Below are 20,907 nucleotides of genomic sequence, written 5' to 3'. Positions count from 1 at the left end.
GCAGTCTTGGCTTTTGTGTTGTAATCCAAACCACAAGCTGCTACTTCCTCACCAATTCCAAAAGGATGCGCAAGCAAGGCTGCTATTCCAGACCTCAGTGATTCAGCACTGCTCAGGACACAAAGGTGTCTATGCTCAGGCAGCAACCTCCAATTTCAGGTGAATACATAAAATTTTTTTTTTCAATTAGAAATAGTAAAGAACTAGACTGAGGGTTCAACTTTATGTTCAGTCAAAACAGGCATTAGATGAAATGCCAGGGACTTTATTTTGTTGGTGTGTGGGACTGACACACATGTCCTGAGAACCCAGGTAGAACAGCATCCTGCCTCTGTCCTCCTGCTGCTCTCTCCTGTAGAGGGAGGGCACAAGAGCACACACAGGAAGTGTAGGAAAGGGAATGCCTGAAAACAAACACACACAGGTGAGGCATTTCTGAAGTGGCCTGTGTCTCCTTCATAGACATTTGCCAACACATCTCAGCATGTTTCCTTGGTCTGGTTTATTACTGGGACAAACAAACTTCCTATCATACCATGACTTGAACAGGCTGAGAGTCAGGAATTTCCATGGGTGTAAGGACTAGTGGCCAGTTTTGCCCAGTGCAGGAGGCACTGAATGAAAATCAATAGTAACATGGGTTTTAAGAGAATCAGGTTGTAAAATGGGTCCAGTAATCTTAAAGCTTATAGGTATGGAATTTAAAGACTGTAATGTATCTTTACTTTGCTATAATTTTACAACTAGAACCGTGGAAAGCTTTTACTGGGAAATTCAAAAGCCAGACTTTTAAAAGACAGAACACAGGGTCATTAACAGGTTTGGCAGAGGGCTACTAAAATTAAGTAGAGTTGAAATTATTTATTTCAGATACAACCTATGTTTAAGCAATTGTATTAGACACCATTATAGTGACACCAAAGGCAATGGACTATATCTTCACTAAGTGATGCACTGCATGCAGAGTTCTCTGAAAGTGCTGTCTCTATAGCAGAGCTATATCACACTCCTATATGGAGTGTGATCTCTTTGGTTTTAACAATACGTTCTTTCCCCCAAAAAATATCATAATAAAATTAAAGTGGCAACTTTCCAAGTTGCCATTGACAGTACCTTGACAGAATGGTTATGAAAATCTGTAATGATAATTTCATTGTTGCTGTTTACAGCTGCAAAATGAGGACCTGCAATGCAGAAAAAGAAGAAGAAGAAAAAAATAGTAATACCATTAAAATAAAAAGTATGGTTAAATTAAAAAAAAAATCAGCCTGCTGGCATATTATGTTTGGCTTCTGAGCAATAGTAGTCCAAGTGGGAATACCAATTTCAAATTGAGAGTAATTTTACTTCATGGTTTCTTTAAAAGCTCAGCGTGCTTTTTGTAAACACAAATAATTTCTTTTTCAACCAGTTGTCAGTTGTTATTGTTCCCAATAAGCATTGTTGATTTCTCCCTCTTTTGTACACATATGACTATGCAGAGATTTATGGGCTTATTAACAAGACAAAACATGAAGTGCTTAAGCATAAAGTTATGTATACACTGAAAATTGTTATCATAAATGTTCCTGTAAATTCTTAATTGAAGTATTTTATGCTCTGTGTGCTCACATCTTACAAGCATTTGAGCCAACAAGTTTTAGGATAAATAAAAAAGTTACTTAGAAGACAACTGTCAGGGAAAAAAGGGCATTTTTTGCTTTACATTGTGTATTGAAATATGCGTGCAAATTTGAGTAAAAAACAAATGGTAGTTTGAAAACAGGCAAGTACCCAAATTAAAACACTTGGCGCTATTTTGAGTTATTAAACAGAACAAAACTCAGTTTCAGTTTTCACAGTATATCAGGGTAAACTATAACAAAAATGAAAAATTTTGCAATGAAAACATTCAAGTATTGACAATTTCCCTGTTTTCTGTAGCCTATCAGCAAGAAGAGGTGATATATTTCTCAAATGCACTGTTAGAAAGTATTTGCCTACTTATCTTCAGGACATGTTTTTGCAAATTTTTGAATAAAAAGAAATTGAGATACCCAGAAAATTTAGCTGTGTTAGAGCCCAAGCTCTCATAAATTATATATATTATGCCATAACACATTGCAAGAGATCTTTGGATAAAAACACATTGATGCTATTCCTCCTTTTCACTGTGAACCAGTCAAAACATCAGACCAATGAACCAATGAAACTACATACTAAAAATGATCCAACACCTGTAAAACGACCTGCATATCTAATTTGGCACCTTCATTTCAAATTTTGAAAGAACAGCTATTCACTTAAAATATATAAATAGGGGTTGTTCTGTTTTTTAAACTTAAATGCATGTTCTACTTGAAAGACAGCATGTGCAAGCAGTCAGTTGAGTATAAATGGCAATTTCCCCAAACTTACACTGGCTGTTCCATAACTCTGCCTTCCTGATCTCAATCTCAACACTACCCCATTACACTCATTTTCTAAGAGATACCACTTAGGGCATTGGGGTTTGTGTGTCTGATGACTGGAAACACAAAGGACAGCATCTGAGTTGATTGTGCCGAACAGCTTAGTGTGGCAATTACAAAGCACTTATAAAATGCTAGTTAAGATCAGTCTTTCTTGGGTCACTGATCTGAAATGTTTCCAGGCATAGGGAGGTAGATGAAACCATCTGGTTACAATTACATTTGCAGAACAGATGTTGCAGTCTGTCTGACCAATCAAGCAAATAGGAGATGTATGTCTAGCAGAACCTCTCCCCTGGAGGATAAAGGGGTAGGATACCGCATCTTCAACATGCTCAAACATCATGCAAATGTGAGCAGAAGAGGCAAGAAAAGGGGATTTACATATTACCATCAAGTGTACCTGCAAACTGCTTGTCACCATTTCCTCGACTTCCGAACCTGGTGACTATTTTCCCATTTGGCTGGAAGATGAAGACACAGCATGCTTTATTGTCCACTACAATGATGTGTCCATTACGATCCACAGAAACACCTTTTGGGCCCATGAGCTTTCCAGACCCAATTTTGGCCTAAATGGGAAAACACAAAACAGGAAAATATGTTGGCATGATAGAAATTAGTACTGTTTAAAGATTGTATTACAGGCACAGAGCAGAACAGAGACGCTTTTCTTCATCAGAAGTTGGAAGCAATAGTTTTTATCAGCTCTTACCATGTACTTCATATTTTTTTTCTTCAGCTGAAAATAGTGTGCTTTCTGTATGTCTTTTCTAGACTGAAAAATTTGCCACCTCAGCAACTGAGTCCAAATATATAACTCATAAGAAATACAGTCATCAGATTTGTGTGACTTGATAAACCTGTCAGAAATGTCTGTATATCCAGCATTAGGGTAGCAGCAGGATAGGCAGACAAGCAGAAAGGACTTTTGTCTCCTATTGTGTGCTGTTCCTGAGTCCAACAACCCCCTTGATGGAGAGGAGACATCTTTATCACTGCCTGCATCAAAGAAGTCAGAGTTCTTGGAGCATCAGGGCTGCATGGGATGTAGGCTAAGATGTCCTCTGTTGCCTTTCTTGGGTTAGTAAGACAACAGCACCTTCTGAGTGCTCTCAGAAAGAATTTGAGCAGAGCTAAAGCTCAGGCTAACCTATCTTCCACCAGATTCCACATGAGATTGCTTCACTTGCTGCTTAGACACATGAAGTGTCAGCTGAAAACTGCAAAGGGGAGAGGATCATGTTGCCAAACAGCAAATAAAGTAATCTTTGAAACACTAAACAAATCAAAGCTTGTTCCTGTCTTAGGTAAATAAAATTATTTCCATCATTTTAAATAGGCCTTGTGACTACCAAAACCATCTGCCGGTATAATCAGCAACAGGAGGGGAATTGTATACAATATTTCACTGGAAAAACGTTCAGTGGAGATGAGATGGATCTCATAACAGTAAATTACTTGGAAAGGCTAGAGAGCTGTCAAATCCAAAAATGCCAGAAGCATGCTTTAGTAGGTTTAAAAAGAAGGGATTCTTAAAAGAGGATCTAAGAAACAGAGCAAGCAGAAATTGAGACCAAGCCTTCAAAGAATCCATGAGCTACCTGGGCATATACAAGAAGACTTAGGATTACCTCACAATCCATTCTGCATTCTTCACCATTCAGCTTTTTTTTAGGCTGGGATTCTAGAAACTGTTTTAATCTACATAAAATCCGTTGGGTTTTGACCTTTCAGTTTAAAAAGGTTGTAAATACCCAATTGTTTGCATTGGAATGGAGCAACTTGCATCCTGCTTATAGACCTTTCTTTTAATTGATGGACAGATTTGAAAGCACTTATTCAGGCTGGTTTTAAAAGTCTGTACTGGACAGACAGTCTACCAGCGAGGCTTTGTTGAAATTATGAGTCCCAGAACTTTCAGATTCTATAGTAATTTGTGGCAGACACATCCTACAAACTGAAATTCAAATCTTGGTGAAGAAGATACTTTTCTGTTTGCATTGGAATTTAGATGAAATATATACTAAGATATTCATCTTATTTATGAAACAAGGCCATCTTTCACCTCACTGCCTTTGCAGAGTGAGACAGATCACCCCCTAGAGCAAGCAATGCTGGGAGTCATAGAATCATTTTGGTTGGAAAAGACCTCTAGACCTGAGTCCAAGCATTAACCTAACACTGTCATATTTACCATTAAACCATGTTCACAATTACCACATCTACTTCTGACTTCTCTGCCCCTCTCCCCTCCCTCCTGCAATTGGTGAGTAGCAGTGGGACAGATTACAAGGCATTGAGAAAATCCATTGCCTAACTCATTTTTCTCATGTCCCTGATGTTTTCAAAGCAAACAGAAGGAGCTCTCCTATCCTTAGTAGTCCCATGCTCCTATTGCATGGTACATTCTTGTAGGTGGGGTTGCAGGTAAAAAATAGGAATGATCCTAAAATAAAGCTACCTGGGGACCCTGAGGATGGCTGCTACTAAGCCACTACACAACCTTTTTCAGTCTCCAGTGAAGAAAATTCCAGGGAGCAAATCTTGCAGCTGCAAGACCATGCTTGGCCAACATGCAATGATCTTGTGTCAGTTTTATGTTCATATACATATGCTGTTATAAACTGCAAAATATTTACGCAAAATCTACCTAATTGAATCGTGCTAAAATATCCCCAGGAAAAACTATTAAAATTTATTTTGTGTTCACCAGGGGAAAGATATCAGCAGACCTACAAAATGTATTCAGTTTGCATAACAACAAAGCAGCAAAACCATAAATCAAATGCAAATCTGTAGATGTATTTGCTTTGGGCATATTCCCCTCCTTCCTTTGGGATGGCCATGTGGTTGTCTGCTTGAGCATTGCACTACCTCCTTACCATCTTTCCAGGATTCCTATAGAAAATGACTCAGACTCATGAGTACAGTGTCTTAATGCCCATATAAACACATATGGAAAAATATAACAAATAAATCACATATACATTAATGGGCACTCAGTGCTGAGAAAAGTAATAAAAATCACTACTCTTGGGCCAGGTTTAAAATATAATTTGCAAGCAGCAATAAAGTATGCCCAGCTAGAGTTTGCAATGCTTTTTACTAAAAATCTGTTCCCAGTTTAGATCAAAATATGCTGATGACACATTACTGGATCTGGCTGAACATATTCTTTGTATATTTTTATTTCAGAATATTTCTTAGAATTATAGGTTTGATTATTTAGAACAGAACATTATGAAACTCAGTCACTCCCATTAAGTGTATGAATGGAAGTATTTTCAGGCTTTTTTTCCATTAGAAATGAATTCAGTATAATGAATCATGTAAACCCTTAATACAAATAATGTGTTTAATTTAATTCAGTCGGGGACATTATGTCCCTTATTTTATAGGCTCTTAGGAATTTATACTGGTTTTCAAACATGTGTTTATAAAGTCACCCTACCAGGCTGGAAAATATTCTACTGGGGGATATTCCTAGAGGTAAAAAAACCAAAAAAAAAAAAAAAAAAAAAACCAAAGATCCGAATTAGCCTACATAAAAATTTATGAATACTTTTCCAATGTAGAAGAAAGCATGTTAGGGCTAAGTTTAACTTTACCATGCTTGTTGCTGTCTGAAATGTTCAAGATTGTCAGGGATTAATTAAAAACTTTCAACAAACCATCTTTTCCTGTTTGAGAACTTCTCTATTAAGGAGATACAACTTTGTCACACTTTGCAATATCACACAATAAGTGGATTTATCATTCATCTGACTGTCAAAATTCAACTGTAACCATGTAACCATACTACCCATTCCCATCAGTACATGGAACCAGCTTCAGACAGCTCTTTCCTTAATTCTACTAGTGAGACAAGGAAGAAGTCTGACATATAAAATATTTCCTCTTTTCCCACTTATCTAAATTTGATCTTGACTTGCAGAGCCCTGTTTGGTTGACAACAAGCTTGTCATCTTATATACAGCTCTTTGAGTCTAGAAAGAAAACAATCCTCAGAGGAATACAAATCATTCTCTTGGCTCTGTTGTCCAGTTCCTTCATCAGGTTTGAACACCACTTGGTGAGGAGCTGGTACAGCTGCTTCACCATGCTTTCTCTCCTTAGCCTAGTGCTGTATCAAAGAAATTGCTAGCTACAGCTAGCAACTGCAACAGCTTTCTTAGCAATTTCAGAATATTTGACAGAGGAAGCCAGCACTGTTATCTGCCTGTTACAGATGAAGAAAATAAAGCACTGGGAAGTGAAATGGAAGATCACTAGTCACCCATGAGATCTGTGGCATAGCCAGAAATAGAAGCCCCAAATCCTAAGACCCAGTCTGAGTCTTTATCATATCCAGGATAGTACAGCTGTTCATGTGAAGAAGCTCATGTTTTGGTGCAACCTTAGATTAGAGTTTGCCCACCTCTGCATTTATGTAAATTACAGCCTTGAGAAAACAGAACTCTGTTGCTGCCAGAACTAAGGAAGGTGACACGTTTCTGCCTGGCAGTGGAGGTTGCCAAGGGGAGTCAGTCCAGTGGTGTAATCAGGGACATGCCTGGGCCTGGCTCCAGGGAAATTTGCCTTATGGCTCACATGACTATTAAAATTCCACTAAGGGAGAGTAAGTGTAAGTAAATACAGAAGGAAGGGGACAACATCAAAAATAGTTAGATTAAGCTCAAAACAGCCCCCTGATATTGCTGAGTTAACAATTAGCAGGCCACCTGCATCAGAGGAATTACACAATGACTTGCAGGCACAGTCCTTTGAAGGCAAATGCCATTATCCCTTTCTCTCTCTCTGTTATTTTAGCAAGTGCTGCCCAATTTAATCTGACCAGGCCCCCGTAAGAATTACCACTGCCAACACACAAAAAATTACAAGGCTTTGCCCAGATTCCCACAGGCTAGATCTGTTACATCTATGTTCTGTGCTTCCATTATATTTTATTTGTTCTGTGCTTCCATTATATTTTATTTAATCCCATCACAGAATAATATCCTGAGTTGGAAGGGACCCACAAGGATCATCGAGTCCAATTCCCAGTCCTACACCATCATGCCCAATACAAGTCCCATCCCTTCACGGCACTGACTGTCCCCATATCACAGCCTCACCCTCGGTGGGCATGACCTCCCAACCCTGTGTGTGTCCCCCCACAGTTCCCCCAGGCCCTATGCTCACTCCACCTGCACCCCTCCTCCCCAGCCCAGCTCTCCAGCTACACTGTGCAGTACAGGATCCCCTGAACCAGTGCTGCACCAATACAGGACCCCTACTCCCATTAGAGCTCCTCAGTGTGGCCCTGTGCCCAGTGCCTGTCCGTGTCTCCATCCCAGTGTTCCCACTGCCTCGCTCCTGCTGTCCCCATGCACATGCTCTGCCACCTGCCCTCCACCCAGCTCCTGCACTTATGTGCTTATGCCTAACCTCTGTATAAAAAAATACTTCTACAAACATTTATTTTTCCTCTCATAAATATGGCTTATTGCATTCAATCTAAAAATAGTATTTTAAACAATTGATGTTCCGTCTCTCATTTAATCATTCTAGTCCCAAGAGCTATGAAGTCTGATGCATTAATTTGTATTAACCACGCAAACAATGCCAACATCACACAGCTTTTGCATTTTTTGCAATCCAATGAAAACATTGACTGAAAACAAATCTCGGCTTCGCATCAGAGGAACTACATTAATAATTTTTTTTTTTTCCAATACCTGTCTCCCTGCTGGTAGTATATCACATACAGCATTCTGGCTTCTCCAGAGCTGGCACCATCCAAAATGCTGGACTAACAGCATATCTTAAGAAGGCAGGAAAACAAGCCCTCCATGTTCTGTGTCCAGTTCACATTAAGGATGTTAATAAATATTTAAAACATACCTAGGATAATCAGAATATTTGGATTCTTAACTAAATTACATATTTCTTTGGGTTTGTTTTGGTGTTTTCATTTAATTTAAGAACTTCAGCCAAAACCAAGGTTTTCCTGTGTAGCTATACATTTTCAAAATTACTTGACAACTAAAATCACATCCTCTCTGCAAATGCAAACAATTTGTATTTTTTTTAACACTTGCATTACATTTTAGTATTGCTTTACTTTAGCTTGAAGTCTATACATGATCTGGATATTTCTAGAAGCGTACACACTGGTTTCTCAGATGGAGGTCACTGAGGACTACGCAAGTACAGTTACCTATTTGCAATTGTCTCTTTGCAAAGACTATTTGGAGAAAGGCCATTTCTTGCTGCACACATGAGCAGCTCAGAACCTGAGCTTTTTGGCTACTAGGCTGCCAGAAGATTAGCCAAACAGGCCATATCTGCCCAATGCAGGACTCCAGAACTAAGTAACTACGGTAGAAATTTCCCTCCAGGTCTATTAACCGTATCACCAGTGAGTACAGCTAACCTCTGCCAGAGGTGGCTCTCTCTAATGTGCATCACCAGACTTGGTATCATGCATTCAGAGACGAGCACCAAATCAGGGAAATCTTTAATTCTCTCTAGAACCACACCTGAACCCAAGTGAAATAAATGTTGCAGGTTGGAAATCATCAATGTAGTGTAGTAGCTGCTGTCTTATTTTATTCCCATTAAAGGGATCAGAGTTGCTATGAAAATATGAAGTTGTTTCCTTAGAATTTTTGATTTCTGAAACCTACAACATCATTATTGTCTTTCAGTTTTTTCAGTGCACAACACACCAGGTAGAACACTTCTGTTTATGCTGTAGCACTGAAACTGGGTTACTCTTCCTTGCTTATATTACCAACAGGATCATACAGAAATTATACACTATATTTGCTGAGAAGTATGGAATAAAAGAGGAAGTCATCATCAGTCTGCTACCTTCTTTTTCTCCTCCATATGTCACTGAAGAGCTTCATGTACTCCTTGTAAGATTTTGTGTTTGTCTGTGTGCATACGCGTATCTGCACACACCCTTCTGCACAATCAGAGTACTAATGATATGAAGGTTGTTGAGCTAGTCCAACTAGCCTTGCTGGCACTTGCTGTGCTCGACCATAAGTAACAGAAAGACATCTAAGCAAGCAGTATGGAACATGTTGTCTCTGCTTGGTGTAACATTAGCATTACTGCTGTGATCTCCTCCTATTAATTATACCATGTGGCTGGGTCGGGTCACATCACAACAATGGAATTTAGACTAAGCTACAGCCAAACGATGTAGTTTCTTGAAAAATAATGTTACTTTGCATTCCTTTGTAAGACAGAGAAAGCTCAGGAGAGTTCACATAGTAACTCGTACCTTAAATTTTCCATCTGATGAGAATATGCTAACCCATTTGTTATCATAGTCTGCAATAATGATGTCACCACTGGGATGCACAGCCACTCCTGTTGGCCGCTGCAGCTGGCCAGGAGACCTTCCTCGTATGCCAAAACGGCTTTTGAACTGACCATCATTGGAAAATATCTGTAATAGAAAACAGGGATTTTAAAATTATGTCCACATATGACCATCACCTATTTCTTGGAGCTTAGATTTAGCAAGTCACTAATCAACACTGTAATCAGGAAGAGAGCTGGGAACATGAACCACTTTTACACAGTCCATATTTGAAAGTAATATATCTAATTTTAGAAGACCCTAATTTCAAAAAAAAGAAAACCTCATTGCACTGTTTTTTCAGTGAACTCAAAGTACTTCACAAACATTAATTAGCTTCACAATATCTCTCTCAGTGGGGAAGGAATGGCATTATTTCCTTACTAGAAATGAGGAAACTGAGGCACCGAGTGCTAAGACTGTAGAAAACATAAGAATATGTCCTTGTGTCCCCAAGCCAGGTAACTAGACACTGAAGTTCCTCTGAAGAGGCTGCATATTACAAAGCATGAGGGTGCTGATGAATATTTGATTCTGTCTCTTTGCAAAAGCCTGGAAATGAGTTCTCATGGCATGTGGCTTGCTGGTTCTCCCATACAAGAACAAGCGACACGCTGCTGGTGCCGTGTTCATTGCTACCACATGAGCAGCCTGGAGAGTGATGACGAATTGGTAATGGTAAAAAGGATAGATGGCAAGCAAAAGAAAAAATATAACTTGATTTTCACAATTCTTTACAGAAGCCAAGAAATTATGGGTGTCAGGGTGCTACCACAGGAAAGATTTGATTATGATATCAGAAAGAGAAGTCAGTTAAATAGACTAAAAGCCACTTGAAAATGATATCTATATGCTTTTTTTTCTATTTGTACTTCCTAAAAAATTATACTTGTGGCACCATGCTCTAGATTTACATTTGAAAACATGAGAGTGATAAAATTTACAATGTAGAATTATATTTACAGAAGGGCATTTTTCCAGATTATTGCACAACTTTTTTTTTCATTCATTGCCAAACATCATAAGGAAGCGAACTAAACTCTGATGATATACTAGATATAGTATAGATCTGAAAAAGATAGCTGCAGGTCAAGAAGATGGAAAGTAAATGGATAATAAATTACTTTTCCTTTGTATTTTCTACATCAACTGAATTGTACAAAATGTGTCTTTCTGAGTCTACAAAAAAGGGAGAGGTGTGGGGGCAAGGAGAAAAACACTGAAATATTCTCATACCTGCACACACTGGTTGTTACTGTCTGCTATTAATATTTTTCCATTTGTAGATGCAGCTACACCTTGAAGATTTGTAAATTCCCCTTTATTTCTTCCTTTGGTGCCTAAAATTGAACACAAAGCACATAAGAAATCAGGTTAGACAGGACTAATCAGTTAGGACCCAAATGCCAGCACATGCAATTATTACATTTCTGATCAAAGGATTTCTATTTTGAAGAGTTCTTCTCACTGCTACAACTTCAAAGAACCCTCTCAGTAACAGATAGACAATTCTACTGACAAGACAGGATTTTGTTTAAGGGACTGTTCTCACTCTTCATCATGTGTCACCCAAGCCCCCATCAACATTAATTGCCTCTTCAGCCTTCCTAAATCAGTGCTCACAAATTGCCTCTTGCATGAGGGAAGCAGTAAAAGGTTTTAACATAAGTAATGGACTTTTTTAAACTGCAGATTTTTATTCTACTGAAAGGGTGAGTACATGGGAACATACAGAGAGGGGCTAAGATAAGAACCTGGACAGATGACACGGTTTTAGCTAAGTCTCCTCAGTGAAATCACAAAGGTTGGATAGAACACATCAATTTGGATGGAGCTGTTTCAAGACAGGGAAGTTTCCTATTCCCTTATATACAGTTTGTAGTCATAGGCTTCAAAGATTCCTTTGGTAGGGAGATTCAGATGAAGAACTAGCTTTGAATGGATTGGACTTGTGAGCTAATGAAGACCAACACCTGGAGACTGAATGCTTCTGGAGAGACCTTGGATTGTTTTAATAAAGCAGTGTTCCCACACACACAAGTCTCATTTTAACCCATAAATGCACTTGTGTGTTACATAAAACTGTAAGTCTTTTGTCCAGTGGCTTAAGGTGATAAGGAGTTGTAAAATGTCAATTTTTCCACAAAAGTTCATTAAGTTTAGATGGTTCATTAGATGTTTGTTCTGAGACATTCCAAGGGGAATCACAGAGCAAACTGGTATCCTTAAAAGATCAGCTCCAAAGTGGCTGGTCCAAATTACACCTGGAACACAGGAACAGGAACCAAATTCCTGATTTGTTTGTAAAGGAGGCTCAGGGGTCCTTAGAAAATACTCCAGCTATGATCTTGGACTCCAAGGTTATTCATAATAAATGAAGCAACACAAAAAAAGCTTAGCAAACAACCACCAACTCTACAAGCTGTCCTTTCCAAGACATGGATACAGTGCTGTTTTTCCTGGTGAAATATTTTTACAGGCATTCACTGGCTGTGTATCTGCCAGTAATTGGTTCCAATATATGGTTTTAACTGAAAAACTTGTATTTCATTTTAGTCAGTCCAAAATATTGTGGAGCGCAGTGATTAAACTGTTCTGACTGTGATGCTTAATTTAAGACATATATATCAGCTCTATCTAATTTGTATTTAGCTTTCATCAGGGATGTGAACGCTTGTAACAACCCTTCTTTCTTCTGTGGTGATGGCTGTGGGATGCATATTTCCTGTCACTAGCTAACAAGTAACATTTAATTTCTCTGCACTCAGTGCTGCAGGAATGTTCCTTTGTTTCAAGACTTATTTTCGTCAACTCCACCCGCTTCATCCTCTAAACAAGGCAAATGCTTCTAGTTTTTGTACTGCAAGGGAAAAGTACATATTCAGGGAATAGTGAGTTACATACCAATTACATTACCCACACTTGAGCCATTTCTGTTTATTCTTTTAATAAGCAGTGCCTGAGGGATGCATGCAGCAATTTTTTTCCACCATATGCTAATGATAAATTTCCTTCTTGCTTCTTAGCCAAAGAGAATGGATGAAAAGAGAGAAACATTCCTTTTACTACTGAGAGTAAAGGGAAAACATTTGTTAGAAAAGAGGAGACATAAGCTAGAGCATCTGGAACTAACTAACACAAACTTTATAGAATGTATGCTCTTTAGCCTTAGAAAAATGTTCTTGAAAGTCAAGGAATTTTGTTTTTAAAGATAAGAGACACCTGTATAAAAAGTTACTCAGAGCATTCTTCAGTGGAACCTTGTAAATATACATCAAAGGAAAAACTGAAGAAATTACCCAGGAACGCCATAGTCACATTTCACAGTAAGTATAAGAAATAGCAATACATTAGCGCAGTGTGTAGATGAAATTCAGCTCCATGCAATGTCCTTGTAACTAGCACTTTGCAGCTATTAAACCTATTACCTAGCTCCTTATCTGCATACAGGCCCTTAGACAGTCCCCTCTGCAATGGCAGAAATTCCTCTGCAGAAGAAAGCTTACTTCCTTATGTATGTTCAAGAGGAAATCAGATAACTTTGAACTTTCCATTTTGAATAATTCACTATGCCAGCAGAGATCTGAAGCCAAGCACAAGCATTTCAGATGATAAGAGGAAAGCCTGTAGGAAAGCATGTCAGCCTCTGGAATAGCAGGCTTTTGCTACTGACTCTGCAGTACCAAAGGATGATAGCTCCCCTCTGTAAGCAGAAATTCCTTCCTTATGAACATACCTGCCTAGAGAGAGTCTTCAGCAAATCTTTTACTGCAAGATACCACCCTTCTGTATCAAGGCATTTCATATTTTGTCTTCTCTCCATCATGGGCAGTCACCCATCTCTCCTTAGCTTAGAGAGGCATCAACATTTCAATTGCACAAGGCTGGAACCAGTAGGAGCCTCATTCCAGAGTTTCCCAAGCAGCCTGGTTAATAGATGAGAGGCTGCATCTTTTGTGCCCATCGTTTCCCAGCTTTATCTCCCTGCTGTTCTGAGCTACTGCAGGGCACAAAAGACGAAAAGACAGAGATTTTACTGCAAGCTGCTGGGGACTGGGAAAAACAGGAGAGATTTCAAAAGGAGAAGACTGAACCCAGTAATTGGGAAGCAGATCTGTGGCCTGTGGAATATCTCCTTTTATACCATTTTTGTATACAGGTAATGATCAGATTTGTTTTAACCCTATCTAATTCCTTCTGGAATTACTGAGCATAGGCTGCACAAAGGAATTAGTTTAGCTTTCAACAAAGAAAGTGTGCATTTTCTGCTCAAGATGATTCTAGCACACATAAAATGCTTCATAATTCCAATCTTTTACTCTTGAGCAATAGATGTTACACTGAGTCTCACCAAAAAGAAGAAAAAAAATAATCTAAAAGCCCATTAACACTGACAGGAGATGTTAAAATAACATCACATAACTGTAATAAGAATATGCTCTTTAAGTCCTGGGAATCTGAACAAACTTGTATATTGTATATTTTTGGTGCTCATACTAAGAGAAGGAGTGTTTTTTGCTTTCCAAGTTTTACCAATATGAATAACAACCCCCCTGCTTGCTAACCTAGATTCCCCAGCTTCCTAAAACACAAAGAAAAACACGTCAGTGCCTCCAGCAGGAAGGGAATAGATTCAGAGAGACAAAATCAAACTGCAGAAATATTACAAATTATTGGGAAGACTTAAGAGGTTGTGAGGGGCCATAACCTGTCATGTAGGTACCATTTCTTTCCTGCCTACAGCACTTCAAGTAATTCTTCTTGAACTCCTTCCTATGTGGTACAGAAAAAAAAAAGGGCAAAAATAAACAGCATGGAAAGGTCTACATACATACTGCATAGACATAGGCATCAAGGAGCTTTCTTTTTTCCCAGCTTCCTTTCTTTTTTTCCCCAGAGTGCCGAAAGATATTTAGTCAAATCTTACACATTATGAGGCTGTGATGTCTCTTCTCATAATAGATGCAGCTGAAGCACAAAAGTCTCTGTAGTAAAACTGCACTGAATTGTTAACCCTATGTGTTTGCTGTACAATGAATGTCAGTCTTTCTAATTCAAGTTCCCAAATAACCTTAAGTTTTAAAATCAGTCTGTTGTTGAAGGCACATTGTTTATAACCTTTAAAGAGGAATGAGTAATTCAGTAGGAACTCTGTCAGATATGCCCACACACTGTTGGTAGTGAAGATGGACTGGTTTGTGTTAATTTGCTTTACACAGCATCTGCCCTAAAAGCTTGGCCAAGACCACCTCTAAGCCCTGCTCAGAGACTCTGTCACCACAGACAGGTGTGCACAAACCTAGGGGTAAGCACAAATCAGAAATTCTTTGCTGCCACAGCAGCCAAACCTCAAATAACAAGAGCCAAATCCAGGCCAGGTGTCTGTTGTTAGCACATCAGAACAACACTGGGAGCTTTGCCAGCAATGCGGTATCGAGAGCTCTGCCCTCCCTGTCCAGTACAGGTATGACTGCAATGCAATGCAATGGAGGCCTGGCAAAATTCCACACTGACCACCACATCCCCATAGAGCTCACAATGAGCATCAGAGGGATTGAAGCTAATAAATGGGAAAAGTAAAGTCTATTTTCCCATTACTAGGCATTCCTATTTCTACAGCAGGAAGGCTGGACCAGGTGACCCAAATGTGGGCCCTTCCAACCTTATTTCTTTTGTGATTCTGTGAAACGCCCAATCAAGAATCCCTTTGCTCCCTCTAAGCCTGCTTTTAAACTGCACTAAAGCTATGATTACACAGACCTTGTTTGTGAGTTTATTTTTAATGTGGAATAAATTCACAGTAAGACTTATATTTGCTTTCAGCATTTATAACAGACCAGAAGATGCCGTTCACACCTAGTAAGGAGGCTGACAGAAGTTCTGTTAAAGGAAATTTTTTACATGCTAACATACCAGCTAAACTTAGATGCGCAGTTACATGACTGAACAGACAACTAAACAGTCTGAGGAAAAGGAAAATTGGAAAATTGAACTTTCTAGCAGACGGCCAACTCTCCATCTGGCTGCATCTGATGCCAATTCCAAATATAAGTAAATGAAGAGGAAAAAGCAGTTAAAGTGGGAAATAGCACCACTACTGCTAAATGGTGTCAAAGAACCCAGTCATGAAAAGTGCCAGAAGGGAAAAAATACTAAGGCACACAGCACAGCATGGCAGAGCTAGAACACAAGATGGGGTCCTGGACAGACCAGCTGATGACAACCATGCCTCTCAACCCTTCTTTGAAGGACATGGAAGAGATTTACCAGGGGAGGTGGAAGTGGCACTGGGGGAATGGCACTGTGAACATCCCTCACCTCTGCTCAGCATGAGTCTAAGGCACAAAAGCAGGGTAATGAAAGAAAGACTTCCCCTCTCACTTTAGTGCTTCCTACCAGTTGTAGTTGTAGAGGTAGCAAAACCATTGGGCAACAATTATTTTCTAGATTATCATAAGAACATCATTCTTGTTTGCATTTGTATAGACTAAGGACATCCTATGCAGATCTGCATGGACACACTCTTAGAGATTACACCTGTTTAAAAAGAATAATAAGTTCAGGATATAAATTATTGAGAGAGAAAAAGAGAATGCAGAAAATACTCTGCTCTTGTAAATAATAAATTACATGAATGAATGTATGAATGTGTAGTCAGTAATTTGACCTTGGAATGTCTGAAGAGATCCACATGCCATTTTATAAGCCACAAATAACACAGCATTGGCAGAAGATACAATGCACACATCCCCATGAACAAAATGCACTAATGTTGCATTAATGCTATCTCTTGTTAGTACTAGCAGGAGAACAATCCCCTGCTAGCAGCTGATCAATTTACTTGTGCATAAAAGCCCATACATCAGCATACATACAACAGCACACTCCACAGACTTGGATGCCCAGAGGAATATTACAGTGTGATTCTCCAACACAGCTGTACGAGCTTCTGGCAGGCCAAACAGAAGATTTATCTTAGCTAGCTAGAAACACAGATCCAGATTTGGCAAGAGCCATTGGAAGAATTCAACAATGGGTTCAAAACAGAGATACACAGTAGTGTTGGAGAACAGTGATAAGCTCTTTACATTACCTCATCAACAAATGAACCAAACCTTAACTTTTTTAAGTGAGCTGAAACTGGAAGTAAATGAACTCCATGAAAGCAATCCTTGTGAAAACATCAGAAGTTTTACCTGTCTCAATAATTTTGCACATTTTGGAAGAATGTAAAACCCTAGAGCATTACACCTGTGACGTTTTAGACACTGCATGCATAAGCCCACAGAAGCCTAGAGGAATATCTCTACGTAGGGTCATTCTGTGAAATGAGTGGCTGAAAACTGAACACAAAATATTACTCTCAGCTCTGTTTTTTCTATTTTATAGTGATCCATATATCCCAAATGTGGACATTCCAAGACATTTCATGGAGAAAAAGCTCTGAGCCATGCATAGGTCTTGTTCTAATGAAATACATCTTTCTGTTTTGAGTGGTGAAGAAGGGGAGAAGGTAGAACTCAAAAAGAAAGCACATGGTCATGGTTGCATCACAACAGAACTAAAAGGCTCTGCACTTCTGGGAAAACATTTAAGACTTCTAGAGTTTATGGTGTGTTAGAGAGAGTAGTTTAACAAAAACCAAAAAACACCTAACAAACAGCACCACTACCAAAAAAACTATACCACTATTTGGTAGTCAAGCCAGAAATGCTCACAAGAAGCAAGGGATACAGAAGCTGAAATTACAAGCTGAAATTACTTTAATCCATACCAAAAGCTTTGCAATATGAATATTAACAATTTTTAAAATATCCCAAATCAAATGTATGCATTTCTCAACTGATATCCCAATTAAATATTTGCTGCAAACTATTTTTGGAAGTGTGTACTTCAGAATTTGTACATATAAACAAAAGTCAGGAGGCCTAGCAGTATTATCAGGTTGCTCTACTCACAGCTTTAGCTTTATAATAACTAAACTTTTTCATTCAGTTTCCCTGAACTATTTTTAAGTATGTCAACAGGCAGCCGAGTCACCTACCTATTCTGAAGATCAAATCATCTTCAATGGGATTCTCTTTTCTTTTGCCAGTGCTGTACATGCTCGCAGGTCTTTTCACAGCTTTCTGCTTCACATGACCACTGCCTGGAGATTTAACACGTCTCTTAACCCCTTCAGTGGTAGGAGACACATCTGCTGACCTGACCACTTTAAGTTTGAACGGGCTGCCCTTGATATGTTGATCATAAAGTCTCAGTGACAAAGTGAAGTCCCCTTCTTTCTGAACAGTATACAAAAATTCGTAAGTGCCATTTTTGTTGTCAAGTATTTCTCCATCTGCTACGCTCCCATCAGGCGTGCTCAGTTCAGCAGTGAGGTAAGCATTCCCAGATTTACAGAGCTCCCCATCCTTATCCTTGGTTGTGATAGTAACGGACATGGGCTGTCCGATCACCGTCTGCCTCAGTCCCTCACCGGTGGCAACTGTTTCAGAGGCAACAGCGTTGGTGGTTAAAATAGTGCCCAGGTTGTGAATGGACTTCTTCAGGCCTTCTGTTTCCACTATGAAGTCCAACTGATCGTTTTCTCGGGGCTGCAGCGGGAAGTCCCTCTCGGCCAGTTCGTTCAGCTTGTCACTCATCTGCTTCTTCACCAGCAGCACTTCGGTTTCAGTGCCATGGTTGAGGGCTTGGGCTGTAAAGTTGCTGCAGCTTTTAATGCTTTCCTGTCCTTCTAGTAAGGTATCCAGCTGTGTCTGGAGGACCTGTGTGCATTACCAAACACCAGATTAGCATCATGTTACTAGCTATCCCAGGAAGAGCTATCCCAGGAAGATGTAGCATCTAAAGGTCTTTGTAGACACCAAATTTATGTTGTCTTATTTTACAGTTTAATTTAAACATTCATTTTAGAAGAAGTAGCACACTGATCGCCAACCAGTATTTGGAACACAATGCTGCAACACAAAAAAATACCCTGGTTTGGGGATTCAAGACTTTACAGACCCACTGTCACACTAGATTGAATTATTGCCCTACCTGTCTTGTCTTGTTTGGTTTTGGGTTTTTTGGTTTTGTTTTGTTTTTTTTTCTGTTTTGTTTTGGGTTTTTGATGTTGTTGTTGTTCAGTTTTGGTATTTTTTGAGCAAAAACCCAGCAACAAATGTAGAAATTTGAACCTGCCCCATCTAACTCTCAGCAGTCACAGTTAATGAGATAATTACTGGAACTGAGTTATGTTCACAGAAGCAGAGATATTTTGGAGTCATGAGGTCCATTAATAAGAGAGGCTGCAAGAAACTTCTTGATACTGTTTCTTCAGAGCCAAGGGAATCTGGGGGTTAATCCTCTATGGAGATGGACAAGAAGGCCTCAAGTCCTGGATGCACATCCATCCTGAGGAAAAGTGGGATTCCTGAACTAAATAAGTGAAGAAAGGAAAAATCTCCCTAGCAGAAGGTAAATTGATTCCTCACTTTCAGCAGGCAGGAAAGCAAAATATACAGAATGGGTTGCGGATAGTGGAAAGAGTTGGATTGAGTAGCCAGAAATGTTGGTGGGCAGCAAGTGGCCACTCAATATTTAAGACTATGAAAGAGCTTCTATTATAGGGTCAGTTCTGGCCCTCAGCCTAAAATCCTTAAAACAGTATTGGCCTCAAAATTGCTAGGTGTGGGCTGGGAATAGGGCTAACATTAAAAAAAAAAACAAACACAATTTTGCAATGAATTGGAAATAGATCCCTGAATTATGACAACCTAGCAGAGACATTCATGATAGTCAAGATAACATTGCGGCTGCCCCTCACAATCTCCACTGATAAAATCCCTAAATGAAAGTATCCAGTCACACAGTTGCTATGTTTTTCCTACATAGAAGAACTATGGCACAGATATGACTGTGGATTAGAGAAGTTATTTTGTTGACCATCATTGTAAAGTAAATATTTTTGAAACAGTTCAATTGATGTAAAGTAAACTTTAAGACTGGATGTATTTATTGCTACAAAATATTCTTCCCTTGCTGAGACACTCTATGTAATGACACTGAATTCTAAAGGTATTTTTTTCTGAATTTTCCAAAGCTTTGAACTTTTCACCCACTGGAGAAAATCCAGACTCATGTGTTACTGATATAGGAAAGTCATAGCAACACAAAATCTTTTCAAATAAACAAATTTCAAGAATACTCTGAAATTTCAAGTCATCTGCTTTTCTAGGCACATAGAAACTTCTCAGGATGCAATACAAGGCATTTCTAATCTGTTTGGTCTTCATTCAAAGACATAAGAAGTTAGAAGAGAGCATAGCCAACAAGGTCCCAGGATGACGAAACCCCATATGCTTCAGCTAATAGGCCACAAGCTAAAAGAAAGACAATTTCCAGCTATTTTTTAAAATCAATACTTTCTTAAGACAGTTTTCTTTCATTACAAAAATGAAAAATATTAAATCCTTACATAAATACTATTTTAAATGCACATAGAGTATTTTACATTTTACACTCTTTCAGTCCATTGGACAACAAACTGAACTGCCAACTTTTTCTTTGTAAAATGTAGCCATTTCATTTTTTTCATTTTTTAAAAGTATATGATCAGAATGGTTGTATTTTGCAGGACTACTAGTCATTCAAAAGTAAAATCCAATTTCAGTTGGGTTTTTTTTATACAAACGGGGTAGATGCCTCTTTTACTGCTTATGTACAATTTCATAAAAATTTGATTATCTAATGTTCACAGTTATTAAATTATTTTAAATCTCTGAACAATAATAAGATAATTTAAGATCATATTCTATTTTGTGTAGATTCTGTACACATACAGAATATATTTGCTTGCTATGGAAGTGTGACATCTTGAATACATTTAGATGAACCTGGGATCTAAGTTGACATTATTGATGCTCAAACTTCTGTAAGCTGCTACTTAGCTCTGGAGATGACTAGAGTCTGTGCCCCAATGGTTTTGGGCTCCCTATGTTCCTAAAAGTATGTATCTTGTGCATATGTTAGAATTCCTCCATTTCCACAGGCTCAGCAGTTTGGCACCTTTCTAATGATGTTTTCAAGCCTATTCTACATCCAGAAACACAG

At 38.8% G+C, this 20,907-nt stretch overlaps 1 protein-coding gene across 15 annotated transcripts in view; it reads right to left on the bottom strand.

Annotated features, from left to right (window-relative positions):
* TRIM2 (tripartite motif containing 2) overlaps positions 1-20,907 on the bottom strand; it is an 87,413-nt gene that overhangs the window by 6,868 nt on the left and 59,638 nt on the right. For 14 of the 15 annotated variants that reach the window (XM_054514519.1, XM_054514518.1, XM_036381500.2 and 11 more), the window contains 5 exons: positions 17,855-18,578; positions 11,047-11,150; positions 9,730-9,897; positions 2,842-3,022; positions 1,114-1,184 (listed from right to left, as the gene is read on the bottom strand). In XM_054514519.1, coding sequence (XP_054370494.1) covers positions 1,114-1,184; positions 2,842-3,022; positions 9,730-9,897; positions 11,047-11,150; positions 17,855-18,578 — 1,248 coding nt within the window. The remainder of the gene's footprint in view (positions 1-1,113; positions 1,185-2,841; positions 3,023-9,729; positions 9,898-11,046; positions 11,151-17,854; positions 18,579-20,907) is intronic. The other variant, XM_036381511.2, reaches the window with a different exon arrangement.

Source organism: Molothrus ater, chromosome 4 (genome assembly GCF_012460135.2).
Source record: "Molothrus ater isolate BHLD 08-10-18 breed brown headed cowbird chromosome 4, BPBGC_Mater_1.1, whole genome shotgun sequence".
NCBI lineage: Eukaryota > Metazoa > Chordata > Aves > Passeriformes > Icteridae > Molothrus > Molothrus ater.
The sequence above is the reverse complement of the archived record's forward strand: the minus strand, read 5'-3'. Positions and strand labels throughout refer to the sequence as shown.